At 54.6% G+C, this 20910-nt stretch overlaps 3 protein-coding genes across 3 annotated transcripts in view; all 3 read left to right on the top strand.

Moving 5' to 3' along the window:
• The window catches only part of LOC129393005 (inactive glutathione hydrolase 2-like), a 66353-nt gene extending 62868 nt beyond the window's left edge, over positions 1-3485 (top strand). Inside the window, exon 6 of the mRNA XM_055105823.2 lies at positions 3166-3485. Within this exon, the coding sequence (XP_054961798.2) occupies positions 3166-3485 (320 nt within the window). The remainder of the gene's footprint in view (positions 1-3165) is intronic.
• A 251-nt stretch (positions 3486-3736) lies between these two features.
• LOC134730113 (glutathione hydrolase 1 proenzyme-like) lies at positions 3737-6617 on the top strand. Its single transcript, XM_063603231.1, has 2 exons — positions 3737-3914; positions 5967-6617. Exons 1-2 carry the CDS (start codon positions 3737-3739, stop codon positions 6272-6274), a joined length of 486 nt encoding a protein of 161 aa, XP_063459301.1. The 3' UTR covers positions 6275-6617.
• A 3677-nt stretch (positions 6618-10294) lies between these two features.
• LOC117978842 (putative glutathione hydrolase light chain 3) lies at positions 10295-12377 on the top strand. Its single transcript, XM_055105824.2, is given in 6 exon segments — positions 10295-10503; positions 10736-10782; positions 10785-10862; positions 10958-11076; positions 11158-11271; positions 11576-12377. Coding segments are annotated over 6 exon segments (681 nt in total). The 5' UTR covers positions 10295-10327; the 3' UTR covers positions 11723-12377.
• Positions 12378-20910: the final 8533 nt, after the last annotated feature.

Here is a 20910-nt window from a genome sequence, read left to right as displayed (position 1 = left end):
GAAGGGCCTCAAAATCTGGGACTCTATGGAGGGTGACCTAGTCAGGGAAGGGGACATCTGAGCAAAGACCCAGAGGCAGAGATGGGGTCAGGGGAGCTATCTCCTTGTCTGCTATCCAGGTGTGATGGCAGGGACAGAGCCCTGTGGGGAGCTGGGGAGGCTGCAGCAAGTGACCCAAGGGGAATGGCCCAGGTTGTGTGGGATCTCTTAGGTTGTGGTGAAGCCTCTGCTTCCTGTCTGAGGGAAGTGGGGGCTCGTGGAGTATGTGAGTGGAAGGGGATGGATCTGGCCTATGGACCCCTTGGGTTGCTGTGTAAGGGGCAGGGAGCATGTGGGGGCCTGTCCGGAGGTCACTGCAGTAATTCGTGGAGAGGGTGCTGGGAAGTGGCTGACGCTGGACAGACACACTTGGAAGTGGAGCCTGTGGATTTGAGGATGGGTTGGGTGTGACGCTTGTGTAGGGAGTCCCTGGGGACCCCTGATCTTTTGTCTGTACCTGGAAGGATGGGGTGACCCTAATGGAGACAGGCAGGGTTCTCAGGAAGCAGGTTGAGCAGACACTCAGGAGCTCGGTTTTGGGCACGTTGAAGTTTGAGATGCTTTCTTCAAGCAGGCAGGTAGATCCTCAGGTCTGGTGATCAGAGGAGCAGTCCAGGCCAGCAGGTCAATTTGGGAGTTGTCAGTGCATAAATGGAGGCTGAAGCTCAGATGTCAAGCAGACCACCAGGAGAGAGAGCAAAGACAGAGGGGAGAGTAGGAGCTAGGATGGCAGGCGGGGGAGACTCGAGTGGAGCCAGGTGCTGGGATGCAGGGGCGGCTCTCAGGGAGAGTGATGAGCCCAGTAAAGCTGAGAGGGGGCACTGGGTCTGGCAGTGTGGGGGTCACCAGAGAACTTGGCAAGTGTGGTGGCATGAGAGCCTGATTGGGCTGAGGTCAGGAGGAGATTTTTTTCTGATATTGATACATGATATTTTCTATATTTATGGGTACATGTGAGTGCTTGTTCCATGCATAGAGTGTATAATGATCAAGGCAGGGTATTTGGAGTCTCCGTCACCTTGAATATTTTTCATTTCTGGGTGTTAGCACCATAGTCCTCTCTTCGTTACTTTGAAATATACAAAATACTGTTGCTAAGCATCGTCACCCTGGTCTGCTATCAAAGATTAGAACTTCTCCTGTCTTGGCTGGGCACGGTGGCTCATGCCTATCATCCCAGCACCTTGGAAGGCTGAGGTGGGTGGATGACCTGAGGTCAGGAGTTTGAAAACAGCCTGGCCAACATGGCAAAACACCATCTGTACTAAAAATACAAAAATTAGCCTGGCGTGCTGGCCTGTGCCTGTAATCCCAGCTACTCGGGAGGCTGAGGCAGGAGAATCGCTTGAACCTGGGAGGCGGAGGTTATAGTGAGCTGAGATCATGCCACTGCACTGCAGTCTGGGAGACAGAGCAAGACTCCATCTCAAAAACAAACAAAGAAAACAAAACAAAACAAAAAAGAACTTCTGTCTAACTACAAGGTGGAAGGAATCATGTGCTGGGTGTCAGACCTTCCGGGATGTATGTGCAGCTTCTAGGAATTGAAACCACCAGCTCTTGGAAACTTGTGCCAGGCTTCAGGGTGGGAGAGGCAGTTCTAGAGCCACAGCCGCCAAGCCAAGGCAAATGGCCCCATCATCTCTCGCAAGAGCAGGAGAGTCCCTGGGGGCAGAGGCCATAGTTGTACCTTTCTGGGCAAAGGGTCAGTGTCTGTAGTGTCCATATGGGCAGTGAGGCTCAGGGAGAAAGCAGGCCCAGGGGTCTGTTTCCAATGACCTCCTCAAAAGTCAGAACTGGAAGGCAAAACCCCTTATAGGCTGAGTGCACCTGTAATCCCAGCATGTTGGGAGGCTGAGGTGGGAGGATTGCTTGAGGCCAGAGTTTGAGACCAGTCTTGGCAACGTAGCAAGACCCCTGTCTCTACAAAAAATAAAAATAAAAAATTAGGCTGGGAGTGGTGGCTCACGCCTGTAATCCCAGAACTCTGAGAGGCTGAGGAGGATGGATCACCTGATGTTAGGAGTTCAAGACCAGCCTGACCAACCTGGTGAAACCCCGTCTCCACTAAAAATACAAAAATTAGCAAGGCGTGGTGGTGCATGCCTGTAATCCCAGCTACTTGGGAGGCTGAGGCAGGAGAATTGCTTGAACTCGGGAGGTGGAGTTTGGAGTGAGCCAAGATTGTGCCATTGCACTCCAGCCTGGGCAACAAGAGTGAAACTCCATCTCAAAAAAAAAAAAAAAAAAAAAAAAAAGCCACATGTAGTGGGGTATGTCTGTAGTCTTAGGTACTTCAGAGGCTGAGGTGGGAGGATCGCTTGAGCCTGGGAAGCCAAGGCTGCAGTGAGCCATGATTGCACCACTGCATTCCAGCTGGGACAACAGAATGAGACCCTGTCTCAAAACAGACAAACAAAAACCCTTATAGTTGGATGGAGAAACTGAGGCTGGGAGAGGGGACAGGACGGAAGTTAAGGCTCAGTCTTGCCTCTCTGGGGCAGTAGAAAAGAGGAAGGGAGCCCTTTCTTGGGGCTGGCTGTGTCTTGAAGGTGGCCTGTGCTTGACCTGGGTCAGGGTGGGATCTGCTCTTGTTTTGGCACATTCTGGTGGAGCCCATGAGTCTTACAGGATAAGGCCTTGTGGTCAGCGAGATGGGAGGGGGTCTGGCCTGGCACAGGATTTTAGACATGCAGGCACCTGCAGAGACAGACACCTCATCCTGGGACAGCAGAACCCAGCTGCATGCTACTGCTTCCCCTCCTGTACCCTCCTCAGACATCCCTGGTCCATGTACACTCCTACTGCTGAGCCCCTCTTAAAAAAAAAATTAAAATTAAAAAATAAATTAAAAAATTAAAAATCCCCTTCTGCTGGGTGTGGTGTTCACGCCTGTAATCTCAGCTACTCAGGAGGCTGAGGTGGGAGGATTGCTTGAATCCAGGAGTTCGAGATCAGGCTGGGCAAGATGGCAAGACCCCAACTCAAAAAAGAAAAAAAAATCTTTCCTCCTAAGCCTCATTGCCCCATCTGTAAAGCGAGTCAGGGACTGTGCCTGGGATGCTGCCTGCGAGAGATCCCGATGTCCCCCACTCAGGGTCACTAACTGTGGCTCTCTCTCCCCAGGAGGGCTGTCGGTGGCGGTGCCTGGGGAGATCCGAGGCTATGAGCTGGCACGCCAGCGGCATGGGCGGCTGCCCTGGGCTCGCCTCTTCCAGCCCAGCATCCAGCTGGCCCGCCAGGGCTTCCCCGTGGGCAAGGGCTTGGCAGCAGCCCTGGAAAACAAGCGGACCGTCATCGAGCAGCAGCCTGTCTTGTGGCATGTCTGTGGGTGCGGCCCCCTGACACAGGCAGGGCAGACACAGCCCAAGGACCTTGCAGGCCGTAGCAGCAGTGGAGCGGCCCTCTGCCTTCACTTCAGCAGCCCTGTGCTGATAATGGGATGAGGAGATACAGACCCTTCCCACCACGTGTGGGGACACATTCTGAGCGTGGGGTCCCAGTGGCCACTGTGGCTGGCCATGTGTCCTGAGTGGCAAGGGACACTAGGAGGCTCCCGGAAGGGACACTAGGAGGACGAGCGCTGAGTGACAGGGCCACCCACCTGTGACAGGTGCTGCCCCTGCTTTGTGCTGGTCTCCTGTGTGGACGGGTGTGGGGGGTGGTCTAGCTGAGTCCACCCCACCCGCTGCCTCACATGAGCCCCCTCTGCCCCAGTGAGGTGTTCTGCCGGGATAGAAAGGTGCTTCGGGAGGGGGAGAGGCTGACCCTGCCGCGGCTGGCTGACACCTACGAGACGCTGGCCATCGAGGGTGCCCAGGCCTTCTACAACGGCAGCCTCACGGCCCAGATTGTGAAGGACATCCAGGCGGCCGGTGAGTGGGTAACCTCAAGGACCTGGGTGAGGAACTCTGCAGTGGAAACCCTGAGCTGTAGCCCAGAGCCATGGGGTCCTCCTGTCTTACCTGAGCCTGCAGGAAGTTCCTGGTGGAGGAGGGTCAGTGACTGGCCATGTGGGTCCACAGCTCCTGCTTATATCAAAACCAAGAGAGGCCACACAGTCCAGGAGAGCAAGTCCCTGTTGGGGTAAATGCAGGTGTAGGCAAGAGCCAGGGCTAGGGAAGCGCTAGAATACAGCCTGAAGATCCAGGAGGACTTCTTGGAGGAGGTGGCGGCTGGGCTGCAGATAACTTTGTTAGGCAGAGAGAGGAAGGGATTCCTAGCAGAGGAACAGCTGGGCTAAGGCCCAGTAGAGGGCGCTTTGATTCACCAAGAGGGTTACAAGGGATGAGGGTCGCCTTGAGAGAGGCATGGGGAAGGGGATTTGTGGGGCAGGGGCCTGGAGCTTGGCTGTGGCTTTCTTCAGGTAATTTTTGTCACTGTTTCATGGAGGAGGGTGATTAGCGTGTCGACCTTTACCACTGAGGCTGGAAATTGGCATGCCAATACCCTGTCTGTCTGGAGCTGACTCCGGGAGAATTAAGAGCCTCCCTCCCTCCCTCTATCCATTCCTCATGAGGAGAAGAGGCCAAGCAGCAGGGACACCGGCAGGAATTCTCCAGTTAGAAAAGGCCCTCTGAGCCAGGCGCAGTGGCTCACGTCTGTAATCCCAGCACTTTGGGAGGCCGAGGCGGGTGGAACACCTGAGCTCAGGAGTTCAAGACCAGCCTGGCCAACATGGTGAAACCCTGTCTCTACTAAAAATGCAAAATTAGTCAGGCATGGTGGGTTGTGCCTGTAATCCCAGCTACGTGGGAGGCTGTGGCAGGAGAATCGCTAGAACCTGGGGGGCTGAGGTTGCAGTGAGCGGAGATTGCACCACTGCACTCCACAGAGTGAGACTCCATCTCAAAAAAAAAAAAGAAAGAAAAGGCCGTCTGAGGCAAAGCCTGGTGTCTCATGCCTGTAATCCCAACACTTTGGGAGGCTGAGGTAGAAGTTGAGGTCAGGAGGCCCAAGACAAGCCTGGGCAACATAGTGAGTCTACAAAAAAAAAATTGAGAATCTACATAAATATAGTGGGGGTAGGGGTGGGGAACAAGAAAACAAAAAATTCAAAGCATAGTGAAAAGAAATATAGCAAAACCCGGCCGGGCATGGTGCCTCACGCCTGTAATCCCAGCACTTTGAGAGGCCGAGGCGTGTGGATCACAGGGTCAGGAGATCGAGACCATCCTGGCTAACACAGTGAAACCTGTCTCTACTAAAAATTTAAAAAAATTAGCCAGGTGTGGTGGCGGGTGCCTGCAGTCCCAGCTACTTGGGAGGCTGAGGCAGGAGAATGGCGTGAACCTGGGAGGCGGAGCTTGCAGTGAGCCGATATCGCGCCACTGCACTCCAGCCTGGGCGATAGAGCGAGACTCCGTCTCACAAAAAAAAAAAAAAAGAAAGAAAGAAATATAGCAAAACACAACAAAAAAATTAAAATTTGCTGGGTGTAGTTGTGCCTTTAGTCTCAGCTACTGGGGAGGGTCTGCTGGAGGATCACTTGAGCCCAGGAGTTCAAGGCTGTGATTAAGCCACTGCACTCCAGCCTGGGTAACAGAGCAAGATCGTATCTCTAAAAAAAAAAAGAAAAAAGGAAACACTCTCCGGCCACAGATGAGAGAAGGCAGACAGGAAGCCAGTAAGCCAAGCAGGCAGAGGGCAGGTGGCCCCAGCCCAGCTGTCGGGTGGTGAGCAGTGTCAGGGAGACAGGAGTGCCGGAGCTGGTGAGGTTCCCAAGGAGGTGAGGTTGCCTGTGGCCCCCTCCCAGGGCACAGTCCCACCCCTCCAGTAGTGCACTCTGTCCTCCCTGGTAGGTACAGGCTTTTCCCCACCACCATGGTGCAGCCATGCCTGCCCCCAACACCACTGGTGCAGCTCCATCCTCCACGCAGTGGTGCAGCCCCATCCCAGCGCCCATTCGAGCTGCTGTCCCATTGCAGGGGGCATTGTGACAGCTGAGGACCTGAACAACTACCGTGCTGAGCTGATCGAGCACCCGCTGAACATCAGCCTGGGAGACGCGGTGCTGTACATGCCCAGTGCGCCGCTCAGCGGGCCCGTGCTGGCCCTCATCCTCAACATCCTCAAAGGTGAGTGGTCGCACCACAGCCGTGTGGTAGGACCCATGACACTGCCTCTCTCTCCCCATGCCCCACCCCTCCTGCATCTCTGCTCGCCCCCCATGCCACGTCTTTCCATCACTGAGCTCCCGAGGCGTGTCCCTGCATCACAGCTCACCATGTCCTGAAGGAGGCAGTGCAGAGCGACAGAGCTGAAGCGGGCAATGCTCAAGGGTTGGAGGAGGAACAGGAGTCATCAGGAGGGAGAGAGGTGCAGGAGCTCAGGGCTGCAGGGCTGGTCCAGAGGGTACCCTGGTCCAGTGGGTGACCCTGCCACTTGGTCACTGAATGGCCAGAGCTGATGCGTGACGTGAGGCCCAGGCTCGGGAGCCCTCACCTTACTTCACTCTCACCACAGCCTTCTGAAGCAGCTGCTGCTATTGGTTATTAAACGCTCCTTGAGGTGGGCAAAGTGGCTCAGGCAGGTGTTAACCCTCTGAGCCCCTCAGAGCCTCTGGGGCTCAGCAACATGCACCTGGTTCTGATCAACCAGGGTACAACTTCTCCCAGGAGAGCGTGGAGACCCCCAAGCAGAAGGGCCTGACGTACCACCACATCGTAGAGGCCTTTCCGGTTTGCCTACGCCAAGAGGACCCTGCTTGGGGACCCCAAGTTTGTGGATGTGACTGGGGTAAGGGGCAGGGGCTGGCCCACTGTGGGTGTGGGGCCTGCTGTAGAGGCCTCAGGTGGGCTCCCCAGGGTGGCTACAGCCTCACATATGCTTTATGAATCCATTCCTGCCACAGACTTTGATTGCGGGCCTACTGTGTGCTCGGATGGACTCGTGGGTGACCCCCAGTCTTGGCTTCTGCCGCACAGAACTGACAGTGTGGGGAATTAGTGGCCACCCTCCTACCTCAGGTCCTTTGCACATGCTGTGGTTCTCGAGTGCTCAGTGCTGAGATGAGGAATGCATGGGGGCATTGCAGCCCTCGGGCATGGTGAGATGGATGGGTGAAAGGGAGAGGGCCAGGTGAACAGAGACCTTGGCCACCCACTCCCTGTCACTCCAAACTAACGCTTCCCAGATGCCACCCTCAGCCATGCACCACCTGACCCACTCACTCAGTAGTTGCCCCAGCTCCACGCTGGGTCCCTATAAGACCCTGTCATATCCCTTCCTGCTGAGGATCCTCACATCCCTCCTTACCTACTTGGGTCCTTGGCATTCCTGGGCGGATCTGCAGACCCCCCCACACTGACCAGTGACCTCCCAGGAGGGGCGTCAGCTGCCCGGGTGGTGTCTTCTCTTTCCCCGTGAGCATTCTGCACCTCTGACTCCCGCTGCAGCCAGTGACCTGGTGTCTTGTCTCTCTGAGGGGACAGAGCCACTGCAGCGTGTCCCTCTGCCCTCCCTTTTGGCTAAGGCCAGCTCCTTCATCTACTCGCTGGCTCGGGGTGCTGTTCCTACAATGCTCCTTTCCGCCTCTGACGATTTACTTCTTTATCACGGATTATTCCCAAAAGAAAGGCAGCTGTTGTTGCTCTAGAAATTTCTATCTGCTGCCTCCTTCTGTCCTTTGCTCCTCTTAGAGCAAACATGGCTGGGCTATGTCCTCTCTCCCTTCAGGGTATCCCCTCCCCTGCTCTATCCCCATGCCACCAGATCGCCATGTCCAGCCTCAGTTTCCCCATCAGGCCCCACTCAGCAGCATCTCACACAGCTCACCACACTCCTCGAGTTTTCATTTTGCAAATTTTCACACCTACAAAAATGTAAAAAAACCCCAAAACTGCCCAAGCATCAATGTTCCCTTTTCCTGGAGTCTGCAGTGTGGACGTTTCTGCCGGATTTCCTAACTCTCTCCGTCTCCACCCACGTCTATTGGGATTCGTGTTTTTCTGAGGGATTCCACAGTAGGTTACTGATGTCACACCTCAGGGTGTGTCTCAAAAGTGAGACTTGAACATAGCACAGCAGGATGTCGGGGTGACACAACCTGCTGTTGTCCCTTCTCTTTACCTACAGTAGGCTCCCTTGGCTGTTTTGTTTTTGTTGTGTTTTTGTTTGGACACAGAGTCTCTGTCATCCAGGTTGGAGTGCAGTGGTGTGATCTTGGCTCACTGCAGCCTCAACCTCCAGGGCTCAAGCAATCCTCCCACTTCAGCCCCCTGAGCAGCTGGGACCAGAGTCACGTGCCACCAAACCTGGATAATTTTTATATATTTTTTTAGAGACAGGGTCTTGCCCAGACTGGTCTCAAACTCCTGGGATCAAACTATCTTCCCACCTCAGCCTCCCAAAGCGCTGGGATTACAGGTGTGGCTTTTTTTTGAGACAGGGTGTCGCTCTGTCGCCCAGGCTGGAGTGCAGTGGTGCTATCTCGGCTCACTGCAAGCTCCGCCTCCTGGGTTCACGCCATTCTCCTGCCTCAGCCTCCCAAGTAGCTGGGACTACAGGCACCCGCCACTGCGCCCAGCTAATTTTTTGTATTTTTAGTAGAGACGGGGTTTCACCGTGATCGCGATCTCCTGACCTCATGATCCGCCTGCCTCGGCCTCCCAAAGTGCTGGGATTACAGGCATGAGCCACCGTGCCTGGCCTGTTTTGTTGATTTTTAAAGCCCAGGGCAGTAGTCTTGGAAAATGTCCCACATCGTGGATTTGCCTTTCTGTTTCCTTGAGGGCAGATTCAGACAGAACACCTTTCCCTGGGATTGGTCAACTAATCCGTGGGGTGTTGCTGAAACTTTATTTTATTTTATTTTATTTTATTTTATTTTATTTTATTTTTGAGACGGAGTCTCGCTCTGTCCCCCAGGCTGTCCCCCAGGCTGGAGTGCAGTGGCGGGATCTCGGCTCACTGCAAGCTCCGCCTCCCAGGTTCATGCCATTCTCCTGCCTCAGCCCCCCAAGTAGCTGGGACTACAGGTGCCCACCACCGCGCCCAGCTAATTTTTTGTATTTTTAGTAGAGACGGGGTTTCACTGTGTTGGCCAGGATGGTCTCGATCTCCTGACGTCGTGATCCGCCCTCCCAAAGTGCTGGGATTACAGGCCTCGGCCTCCCAAAGTGCTGGGATTACAGGCGTGAGCCACCGCGCCCGGTGTTGAAACTCTCTTGAGGCATTTTCTTTGGCCTTCGGGTCCATCCTCTGTCTCCTCCTTGACCTCCTCATCTCCTCCTCGCCACTGCCTTGGGGACCTTGGCCAGGCTCATGGCATCCAGCAGCCACTCAATGTCAATACCTCCATGTTCATCTCTCAGCCCGCCCTTGCCCGTGAACCCATGCTTATTTATTTATTTTTTTTATACGTGCACCCATGCTCTTCAGGTCTGATGAAGTATCCAAAATCAAGCTCCTGACCATCCCCAAACCTGCCCCTTCTGCAGGGTTTACCTCGCTAGTCGGCACCATCCTTGATTCTTCTCTTTCTCCCACCCAGGCCATCATCTCTTGCCTGGTTGATACCCACAGCCTCCCCTTTGGGCTTTATCCTTATCCCCGTCATAGCTGCCAGAGGGACCCTGTGAAAACACTCCCCACCCTCCTCATTCCTCTGCCCTAAGCCTGCATGGCACAGAGCAAAAGCCAGTTGTTATGGGACCTAGGAGGTCCTGTGGGATGGGCCCCAGACTGCATCTTCATCCTCTTCTCCCCATCCTACTCCATTCACTCTCTGCCTATCGCTCACCAGCCTATACCACCTGCCTCAGGGCCTTTGCACTGACCATTTAGGCCACATTCCAGGCTCTTTTCACACGTTGCCTCCTCTGAGAAGCCCTCCCTGACCACTCTGCCCATACCTCATGCCTCTTGATTCCCCTTACCTGGCTTGTGGTTTCAGCACTTTCCCTGTGTGCGTTTGTTTTTCTTGGCATGAGGGCAGGACCTAAGTGTCTGTTCCCTGTTGATTCCCCAGTGCCAGGCATGCAGTGCAAATTCTAGAAATATTTTTTGCATGAAAGAATGAGTGATTGAATGTGGCAAGGGTCTGGAGGCTGAGGACCACGCAGACAGACATTCAGAGTTGCTGGAACGCGACAGAGACAGGGAGTCAGACTGGTTGTGCAAGGTCCTGGGCCTGCCCTTGGGTCCTGGGGAGCCACGGAAGGTTGTGGGTGCCAGAGGGTTGCGGTCAGAGTCACAGTCAGGGGCCTTCTGAGACCTGTGCCCCCTCCCCACCCTCCCTCCCCACCTCCTCAGGCCAGCTCTGGGGTCTCGGCAGGTGGTCCGCAACATGACCTCCGAGTTCTTCGCTGCCCAGCTCCGGGCCCAGATCTCTGACCACACCACTCACCCGATCTCCTACTACAAGCCCGAGTTCTACACGCCGGATGACGGGGGCACTGCTCACCTGTCTGTCGTCGCAGAGGACGGCAGTGCTGTGTCCGCCACCAGCACCATCAACCTCTAGTAGGGGCTGCTGGGCCGCCTGGGTGGGAAAGGGCCAGGGGCAGGTGGCCCAGGGACTGCCCACTTATCCAGTAAGGTGGCTCCATCACCTCTTTTCCTGGTGGGAAACTGAGGCCCAACCTTGGTAGCTTATCCTGGGCCTCTCAGTGAGTATGTTTGAGCCTCAGTGGGTGGATAGGGACCAGGCTGGGCCAGGCAAGGTCAGGTGCTGTCTGACCTGGCTGGGCGGTAGCTTTGGCTCCAAGGTCTGCTCCCCGGTCAGTGGGATCCTGTTCAATAATGAATGGACGACTTCAGCTCTCCCAGCATCACCAATGAGTTTGGGGTGCCCCCCTCACCTGCCAATTTCATCCAGCCAGGTATGGGGTGGAGGTCTGGGGGTGGGGGACTGGGGTGGAGAGGGGCGGGTGTCCTGGGCAGGCAGCTGACGGGCATCCCTGTCTTCTCCCATCAGCCGCAGGGAAGCAGCCGCTCTCGTCCATGTGCCCGACGATCATGGTGGGCCAGGACGGCCAGGTCCGGTTGGTGGTGGGAGCTGCTGGGGGCACGCAGATCACCACAGACACTGCACTGGTATGTGTCACCCCTTTTCTCCCTGGCCCTGCCCACTCTGCACAGCCCCCAAGCCACGCTGATCACACTCCCATGCCCCAGGCCATCATCTACAACCTCTGGTTCGGCTATGACGTGAAGAAGGCCATGGAGGAGCCCCGGCTGCACAACAAGCTTCTGCCCAATGTCACGACAGTGGAGAGAAACATTGACCAGGTGGGCCGGGGGTTGGAGAAACTGAGTCACGGTGTGGGGCCCCAGGGCATCCTGGGCTGGAGGCCTGGATCATCACAGAGTAGACAATGGTTGGTGTCCTCTCTCTAGTGCCTGGGCCATCTGGAGCCCCTGTGCCATGAGGGCCAAGCCCCCTGCTCCAGTGAGACCCAGCAGGCCCCAACCTGCTCTTCCTGATGACCTGGCCTGAAATGGCACCACCTGGGCTGAGGCCTGTGACCACACAGGCGTGGTTCAGGTGGCATCTGGAGCCCTGCTCAGGCTTCCCCTCTCCTCCCACCCCCAGGCAGTGACTGCAGCCCTGGAGACCCGGCACCATCACACCCAGATCGCGTCCACCTTCATCGCTGTGGTGCAAGCCATCGTCCGCATGGCTGGTGGCTGGGCAGCTGCCTCGGACTCCAGGAAAGGCGGGGAACCTGCTGGCTACTGATTGCTCCAGGCGGACAAGGCTGACAAGCAATCCAGGGACAAGATACTCACCAGGATGAGGAAGAGGACTTTGGGGGACGGGCTTCCCCTGTGAGCAGCAGAGCAGCATAATAAATGAGGCCACTGTGCCAGGCTCCAGGTGGCCTCCCTGGCCTGTCTCCCCACTCTCTGGGCCTCAGTGTATTGTGTGTGAAATGGAGCCATCTGGCTGGGGAGGAACAGAGGGTGGCCAGCTGATGCTGGGAACCCGGGCGCCTTCTCAGACCCGTAGGCGTCCAGCTCACCCTGCCGATGACACTGGAGGTGAAGCTGAGGTCCGAGGAATGGGGACTAGGCAACAGGCTGGAGGAAAACATCTCGGTCAGAGCCACGCCCCTGGGGGGTTCCCAAGAGCAAGCCCAGAGTGAAACCCAAGCTTGTGATCCTCTCCAGAGGGAGGCCTGGTTCTCAGGGAACAACAAACGGGAAGATGTCCCCAGATCCCAGGGATCAGGGCTTGGACCAGCCGGGGACGCAGCCCAGAGGGAGTGGGTCCAGAAGGAAACAGCTAGACACAGCAGCCTTCACCATCCGCAGCCCCTCCAGGCCTCCCTCAGGGCCTGCTCCCTCCTCTGTGCACAGTTCCAACACCTGGGGCAGGGTTCTGGGAAGGGCTGGTGGAGGTGGGCTGGTGGGAGGCAGAGATCACAGCCCAGCACCTGGATATCACCAGGGGCACTGGGGCCAGGGGCCAGGTGAGGCCAGGTCGGGGCTATCCTTCAGGATCCCCGAAAACCTGGTGATTCCAAAGGGCCCATAGACAAACAGGGTTTTATGCCTGTGGAGTCAAGTCCCACTGGGTCTGAGCCCTGGAGGGCTGTGTCTCTGGGGCTCTGCAAGGGTGAGATGGAGGTGGGCTCAACTGGTGTACAAGTCACTCTTCAATCCTTATTTTATTTATTTAATTAAAAAACAAAATTTAAACCAATAGAGATGGGGTCTCACTATGTTGACCAGGCTGGTCTTAACTCCTGACTTCAAGCAGTCCCCCCATCTCAGTCTCCCAAAGTGCTAGGATTACAGGGGTGAGCCACTGCACCCGGCCTCAATCCTTATTTTGGCCTGAGAGGAAAGGCCGTGGCCCCATTTGCAGGGGAGAAGACTGAAGCTGGAGGGGCAGGCCTTGCTCTGGGTTGCACAGCAGCAAGAGAAGTGGGAGCTGGCCACGAGGCTTCCTGGACCCGACACGCTGGTGGGGTACACCCTGGTTCTCCAGGTCCCATGGGGCTCAGCCCAGGACTACCTCGGTGGGTGAGGGACTTAAATCCTCTCCTTCATTCTCATCGCCCCTTCCCCCATCATTTCCTGAGGAAGGACATTCAGGGACCTGAAGGGGTGGCCTGCCCCTCCACATCTGTGGGTGTTTCTCATCAGGTGGGACAAGAGACTGAGAAAAGAAAGAGACACAGAGACAAAGTATAGAGAAAGAAAAGTGGGCCCAGGGGACCTGCACTCAGCATATGGAGGACCCACGCTGGCACCAGTCTCTGAGTTCCCTAGTATTTATTGATCATTATCTCTACCATCTCAGAGAGGGGGATGTGGCAGGACAATAGGGTAATAGTGGGGAGAGGGTCAGCAGGAAAACACGTGAACAAATGTCTCTGTGTCATAAACAAGGTTAAGAAAAAGGTGCTGTGCTTTGATGTGCATATACATAAACATCTCAATGCATTAAATAGCAGTATTGCCACCAGCATGTCCCACCTCCAGCCCTAAGGCAGTTTTCTCCTATCTCAGTAGATGGAATATACCATCAACACTGAGACATTCCTTTGCCCAGGGACGATCAGGAGAGAGATGCCTTCCTCTTATCTCAACTGCAAAGAGGCCTTCCCCTTTTACTAATCCTCCTCAGCGCAGACCCTTTACAGGTGTCGGGCTGGGGGACGGTCAGGTCTTTCCCTTCCCACGAGGCCATATTTCAGACTGTCACATGGGGAGAAACCTTGGACAATACCTGGCTTTCCTAGGCAGAGGTCCCTGCGGCCTTCTGCAGTGTTTTGTGTCCCTGCTTACTTGAGATTAGGGAGTGGTGATGACTTTTAACAAGCATGCTGCCTTCAAGCATTTGTTTAACAAAGCACATCCTGCACAGCCCTAAATCCATTAAACCTTGAGTCGACACAGTACATGTTTCTGTGAGCACAGGGTTGGGGCTAGGGTTACAGATTAACAGTATCTCAAGGCAAAAGAATTTTTCTTACTACACAACAAAATGGAGCCTCTTGCGTCTACTTCTTTCTACATAGACACAGTAACAGTCTGATATCTGTTTCTTTTCCCCACAGGGACCTTCCTGGCTGTGCCTCCGGTCAGGACCAAAATGACACCCATTCATTTCCCTGGGCCTTTGCTCGGGTGGTCCCTGCACCCTGGCCTCTGCCTGACGAGGATGGTGGGGAGAGGAGGGGGGACGTCCCCCACACTGCTGTCTCCACTGTTCCTGCTGCCCAGGCCTCTGGGCTTCCAGGACTGCAGCGGGTGGGTGGGTGGGCTGGCCTGAGCCCAGGAATGCACTTCAGCTCCTGGTTGAGCAATGTCACTGAGGCTTGGGAGTCGGGTGGGGACGGGAGGAGGCGTCCGCAGGCCCCCCTACCGTGAGAGGCAGCCGTGGGAACAGCCTACCTCTAAACAATCACTGCAGCCCAGGCTGACCAGGGGCTCTGGCCGGACATAGGGGCCTGGCAGGCTGTGTGGCCTGTAAGGACACAGTCTGTCTCTGTGCCTCAGTTTCTCTGCTGCCCAGATGGAGGGGCCCGGACTCCAGGTGTAGACATCTGGAGCAGGCAGTGTTCAGCTGGGGAGGAAGCGGGGAGGACTGTGGGGGCCACGTGGGAAGAAGTCCAGCCCACATCACCTGCACCCCTGCTGAGCCTGGTCAACGGAGCCCCTCAGTGGGTCCTCACTCCCCTGGTTGCCTCCCATTTAGGCACCCTGAGGCCTGGGGAGAACAGAGCCAGGCCAGTGTCCCCAGAGAGGCTGCGCTGCCAGCACAGTAGTAGCGGATTTGGATTCAGGGAAGCAGACCTGCAGCCAGGGTGGGAAAGAGCTGCAGGTGGGGTGAGGCCCCCACATGGCACAGCCCCCCTCCCTGGAGGTCCATGCTGCATTTCCAGGACAGCAAGTCCCAGGGATGGATGGTGCCGGGTACCAAGGGCTAGAGGCATGGTCTGTCTGCATTTCCCATGTAAGTGTCTCATAGTCACCAGCATTTGATGCTGTCAAGACCCCCTGTCCTCTGTGCAGACTGGGAAGCCCTTGGTCACCCTGGGGGGATTGGGGGACCCAGGCCAGGCTGCAGAAGCATAAGGACTTGAACCCGGGTCCTGAGTGACACCACCTTGGGTCCTCCTCCTTCTGCCTCTGTTCAGCTCCACCTTGATGCTGACTAGGCTGGGCCATGCGGAGAGGGTTAGGGGATAGAGATGGGAGCTGGGGAGCAGGGCTCCACTCTGGGAGGGGGGCAGCCTTGCCGGATCCAGGACAGAGTTAAGCGGCCCCAGCTCTGCTTTCCCAGAGCTGCTGAGAACATGGGGAATGGTGTGGAGGTTCCAGGGAGCCCTGCCCCTACCTGGCAATCGCAGTGCAGCAGGCACCAAGTTCTCCTGCACATTGCGACAGTGTGACCATGGGCTCTGGTGGGCGGTAGGTGGGGCCTTTGGACCTACCAGCAGTGAGGGAGTTAACACAGCAGCTGACTTCTCTAGGCAAAGAAAACTCCCCTCAGACGCTTTGCTGCCTGGCCTCCTGCCAGGAACAAGCAGGAGCTGAAAACTAGAAGTTGAGGCATGAGTTTGGCCACTCCGTAGTGTGCACTTGGTGAGGGCAGCAGCTCGCCACAGCTGCCAGCCATCTGTCCATTCACCCATCTGTCCATCTGGCAGCCCGCTGTTCAGACCTGTCTGTCTGTCCGCCCATCTGTAAGCCCATCTCTGTTCCATTGTCTATCTGACCATCTTTCTCTTACTGTCCTCGTTGTCTAGCTATCTGGCCTGTCTGTCGATCCATCTTCGTGTCTGTCTTCAGCCCCTACCTGTTTGTCCATCTGTCCAATTACCTGTGAGTCTATCTATGCATCTTCTTGTCCATTCATCTGCCCACCCATCAGTCCCTCCGTCTGCCCACCGGCCTCCCCTCTCCTTCTGGGCCGCAGAGCCATGGCCCAGGACTGCAGAGCCATGGGTGACCTGGTCCTGCTGGGGCTGGGGCTGGGGCTGGCGCTGGCTGTCATTGTGCTGGCTGTGGTCCTCTCTCGACACCAGGCCCCATGTGGCTCCCAGGCCTTTGCCCACGCTGCTGTTGCTGCTGACTCCAAGGTCTGCTCAAATATTGTACGGTGAGTGAGACGTGGGAGGAAGCTGGGTGGCCTTTGGCAGCCAGCCCCTCCTGGAGAAGGCGTGTGTGTGTGAGCATGTGTGTGTGTGTGTGAGATTATGTGTGAGTGTGAGTGTGTGTGGGTATATGTGTGAGTGTGTTTGTGGGGTGTGGGTGTGTGTGAATGTGTGTGATTGTGTTTGTGTGTGTGTGTGTGTGTGTGTGGGTGTGTGTGAGTATGTGTGAGTGTGTGGGGGTGTGGGTGGGTGTGAATGTGTGTGATTGTGTTTCGCTGTGTGAGGGTGTGTGTGACTGTGTGAGTGTGGGTGTGTGGGTGTGTGTAAATGTGTGTGATTGTGTGTGTGTATGTGTGGGTGTGGGTGTGAATGTGTGAGTGTATGGGGGTGGGTATGTGTGAATGTGTGTGATTGTGTGTGGGTATATTTGTGGGTGTGTGTGTGCACGTGTGTGTGTATGCACGTGCACTGGCCCAGGAAGCAGGAGCTGTGTGTGTGGGCTTCAGCACCTGCAGGGCTTGAGCGCAAGGAGACAGCCTCAGGGCTCTTGCACAGAACAGGTGGCAGGGTGTGCCCGTGGGGCAGATGGGGACTTGGGGACAATGGTGGTGTGTGAGTCCATACCTGGCTCCAGGATTCAGGATGCCCATTTGCATATCCCAGGTGGGAACCTGTCTGGCCCCGCCTGACCCTGCTGGCCGGTGCAGGGCCCTTCAGTGAGGCCAATTCTCCAAGCCTGCGGTCTTCTCCCAGGGTCATGGGTGAAGGGGTTTGGAGGCTCCCTGCATGGGTACTGGCCTGCTGGGGTACACACAATGCTGCCATAGCCAGTCTGCCCCAACACCCAGCCCGGGGCCACATCTCAGGTCTCTCAGTCCTGAGGAGCCCGGTGCCCCACCCCTCACATCCTCTCTCCCTGAGTCAGGGCCTGGGTCTCGTGAGCTGAGTGACTTGATATTTGGTGTCCTGGATGAGGTCGTGATGGAGAGGGGCCACAGTGAGTGTTTCCTGACCCTCTTCCAGGAAGGTGCTGCTGCCGCTGCAGGGAGGACACACACAGGATGCCCCTTCTTGCCCCCTGCCTCCCATTGGGCCCACAAAAGCCAGGGCAAGCCTCCCCTCCCTGCCAGCCACCTGGTCTGCTTCCCAGAAATTCTGTCTTGCAGGCTGTTGGGAGGATCCCAGTACTTTGTAAACTAAAGCAAGGGAGGAGTGGCCGTTCTCTCTCTTTGTTCATTCATTCACCGTTTCATTCATTCCTTCTTCCCTCCATTCCCCCATCTGTCCATCCTTCCCTGCCCTGATTGCTCATGCCACCCCCCCAGCCCCTCCTGACCTGGTCCTTTGGTTTCTCTTCAGGGCTTTCTGTCTCCTCCCACAGGGCTGAGAATGGCAGCTCAGGGACAAGTGGGGGCTGGGGACTGCTTAGTCTCCCTAGTGGCTCTCAGGGGATTTGAGGGTTTGACGCCAGCTGCCACCCCAGGCTGTGCCCCTCCTCTGCTCAGGAGGACATACAGAGATGCGACACCCACTTAAACTCGAAGTTGCAAAGATGCAAATGAGACTGGGGTCTCAGGCACCAGAGACCACCCGTGGGCACGTGGCTTTTGGGAGTGGGGACCTGCTGCCACAGATCTCTGAAGAGTCTGGACCTGCTGGGTCTCCCCGAGTGACTGTCTGGGGGTCTCCATAGCATGCCCTGCTGTGTGCGTGACGGTCACTGGTTGGGTAGGGGTCTCTACTCTAAAGCTCCCTCTGCCGGCATCCCCTCGAACTCTCCCTTGGTGAAGAGAGGATGTGGTTTGCCCCAGTGTTTTATCAAACAACTCTCTCCACTTCCAGTTTTAAGAAGCTGGGAGTGGAAGAGAGCCTGGGGCTGGCCCCAGCTGCTGCTGCGAAACAGGGGTCACTGGACGCTGGGACCCTGGCCGGGCTGGCTGGAGGCCTCAGGAAGAGGCCTGCTACAGCGTCATCCTGGCCAAGATTCCTCCCTGCAGAGGCCCCTGGCCACACTGCCACAGGGTCTGCTGGGGCCACCAGAAGCCCATGTTCCTGCCTCCATCTCTCCCCTCTGTGCTCACCTCTCACCAGGAGGCCCTCCCAGAGTTCAGTGTCCTGCTTTTTTTTTTTTTTTTTTTTTGAGACGGTGTCTCACTCTGTCACCAGGCTGGAGTGCAGTGGCACGATCTCAGCTTACTGCAACCTCTGCTTCCTCGGTTCAAATGATTCTCCTGCCTCAGCCTCCTGAGTAGCTGGGACTACAGGTGCCAGCCACCACGCCCAGCTAATTTTTGTATTTTTAGTAGAGACGGGGTTTCACCATGTTGGCCAGGATGGTCTCTATCTCTTGATTCACCCGCCTTGGCCACCCAAAGTGCTGGCATTACAGGAGTGAGTCATGGCATCCGGCCTCATCTCCTACTCTTTCAGCACCAGGTTTTATTCTTGGGATTCTGCTACAGCCGGAGCCCCTGGGTGCGAGCTCCTAAGCTTTCTGTGAGTGTGGACCCAGCACTGTGCCTAGTAGACATACAAAAGGAGCATGGTGACAGTGAGGTCTGTCATCTCCAGCGTAATGACTGTTTTGATCCTTGTGAAAAAGGTGATTTTTGGCTGGGTGTGGTGGCTCACACCTGTAATCCCAGCACTTTGGGAGGCCGAGGGGGCTGACTCACTTGAGGTCAGGAGTTGGAGACCAGCCTGGGCAACATGGTGAAACCATGTCTCTACTAAAAATACAAAAATTAGCTGGGCATGGTAGCAGGTGCCTGTAATCCCAGCTACTTGGGAGGCTGAGACAGGAGAATCACTTGAACCCAGGAGGCAAAGGTTGCAGTAAGCCAAGATTGCACCACTGCACTCCAGCCTGGGTGACAGAGCAAGACTTGGTCTCAAAAAAAAAAAGAAAAGAAAAGTTTATATTTTTGTTCTAATGGTTATCTTAATATCTTCATTCTATAATTATATGTTTTATATAATTAGCTATATAAGATATAATACCCCTAGTATGTTGTTTTTTGGATATTCTACTCGCTCCTGATGGTTAATTTATGTGTCAACTTGGCTAAGCTATGGTGCCCCGTTGTTTGGTCAAATACTTGTCAATATCTTGCTGGGAGGTTATTTCATAGATGTGGTTAACACTGACAGTCAATTGACTTTAAGTAAAACAGATTACCCACCATAATATGGGTGGGCCACCTCCAATCACTTGAAGGCCTTAAGAACAAAAACAGGTTTCCCAGAGAAGCAGGAATTCTGCTTCAAGACTGTAACACACAAACCCTGCCTGAGTTTCTGGCCTGCTGACTGCTCTACAGATTTTAGGTTCCAGACTTCGAGATCAACTCTTACCTGAATTTATAGCCTGCTGGCTTGCCCTACAGATTTTAAACTTGCTAGTCCCCACAATCATGTGAGCCAATTCCTCAATAAATCTCTCTCTATGTATAATCTATTGGTTTAGTTTCTCTGAAAAACTTTCACATCCAGTTTCCTGGATGTTAAGAATTACCGTAACTAGCTAGTAACTTCTTTTTTTTTTTTTTTTTTTTTTTTTTGAGACAGAGTTTTGCTCTTGTTGCCCAGGCTGGAATGCAATGGCACAATCTCAGCTCACCGCAACCTCCACTTCCTGGGTCCAAGCAATTCTCCTCCCTCAGCCTCCTGAGTAGCTGGGATTACAGGCATGTGCCACCATGCTTGGCTAATTTTTGTATTTTTAGTAGAGACAGGGCTTCTCCATGTTGGTCAGGCTGGTCTTGAACTCCCAACCTCAGGTGATCCGCCGCCTTGGCCTCACAAAGTGCTGGAATTACAGGCATGAGCCACTGCGCCTGGCTCCTAGTAAATTCTTCTTTTCCGTGATGTGTCTCTTACCTCTAATAATACTTTTCTTCTTAAAGTCTACTTCATTAAAAATGGTTATGCTGGGCATGGTGGCTCATGGCTGTAATCTTGGCACTTTGCTGGAGGTCGAGGTGGGTGGATCACTGAAGCCCAGGAGTTCAAGACCAGCCTGGGCAACATGGCGAGACCCTGCCTCTACAAAAAATACAAAAATTAGCTGGGTGTGGCTAATATAATTCTAAGTTGGCACACTTGTAGTCCCAGCTACTTGGGATGCTGAGGTGGGAGAATCGCTTGAGCCTAGAAGGGAGAGATTGCTGTAAGCCAAGATCACATCACTGCACTCCAGCCTGGGAGACAGAGTGAGGCTCTATCTCCAAAAAAAAAAAAAAAAGTTATACAGCTTTCTTGGTTAGTGCATGCATGACATATTTTTCATTATCTTCCACCTCTCTGTATTCTTATATAAAAGGCATTAGTTGGGTTTTACTTTATTTTCAATTATTTTAATTTTTATTGTCCTTTTAAATGTAACTAATGATTTATTTGGGTTGAAACCCACCACCAATTTGTTTTCCATGCCTATTCTATTTCTTCTTATCTCCTCTCACATCTTGTTTTGGATTTATTATTTTTATTATTTAATTTCCTCCTTCTCTATTAGTTTCATAACTGTGCAGTCTTAGAGTTATTTTAAAAGATGACAGTGGATTATTTTAGAGCTTACAACATGCATCCTTCACTTATCAAAGTCTAACATGAGCTAGTACTTTTTGTTGTTGTTGAGACAGAGAGAGTCTTCCTCTGCTGCCCAGGCTGGAGTGCAGTGGAGCAATCTTGGTTCACTGCAACCTCCACTTCTTGGGTTCAAGCAATTCTCCTGCCTCAGTCACCTGAGTAGCTGGGACCACAGGTGTGCACCACTATGCCCGGCCAATTTTTGTATTCTTTTTTAGTAGAGACAGGG

Source organism: Pan paniscus, chromosome 23 (genome assembly GCF_029289425.2).
Source record: "Pan paniscus chromosome 23, NHGRI_mPanPan1-v2.0_pri, whole genome shotgun sequence".
NCBI lineage: Eukaryota > Metazoa > Chordata > Mammalia > Primates > Hominidae > Pan > Pan paniscus.
This window is presented reverse-complemented; position numbering and strand designations above follow the sequence as displayed.

What these genes read in the sequence shown, in the direction of transcription:
- LOC134730113 (XM_063603231.1), top strand. Translation starts at nt 3,737, where the DNA reads ATGAGCCCCCTCTGCCCCAGTGAGGTGTTCTGCCGGGATAGAAAGGTG. An exon ending in GAAGGACATCCAGGCGGCCG is followed by an intron (nt 3,915 to 5,966) that starts GTGAGTGGGTAA and finishes GTCCCATTGCAG; the next exon opens with GGGGCATTGTGACAGCTGAG.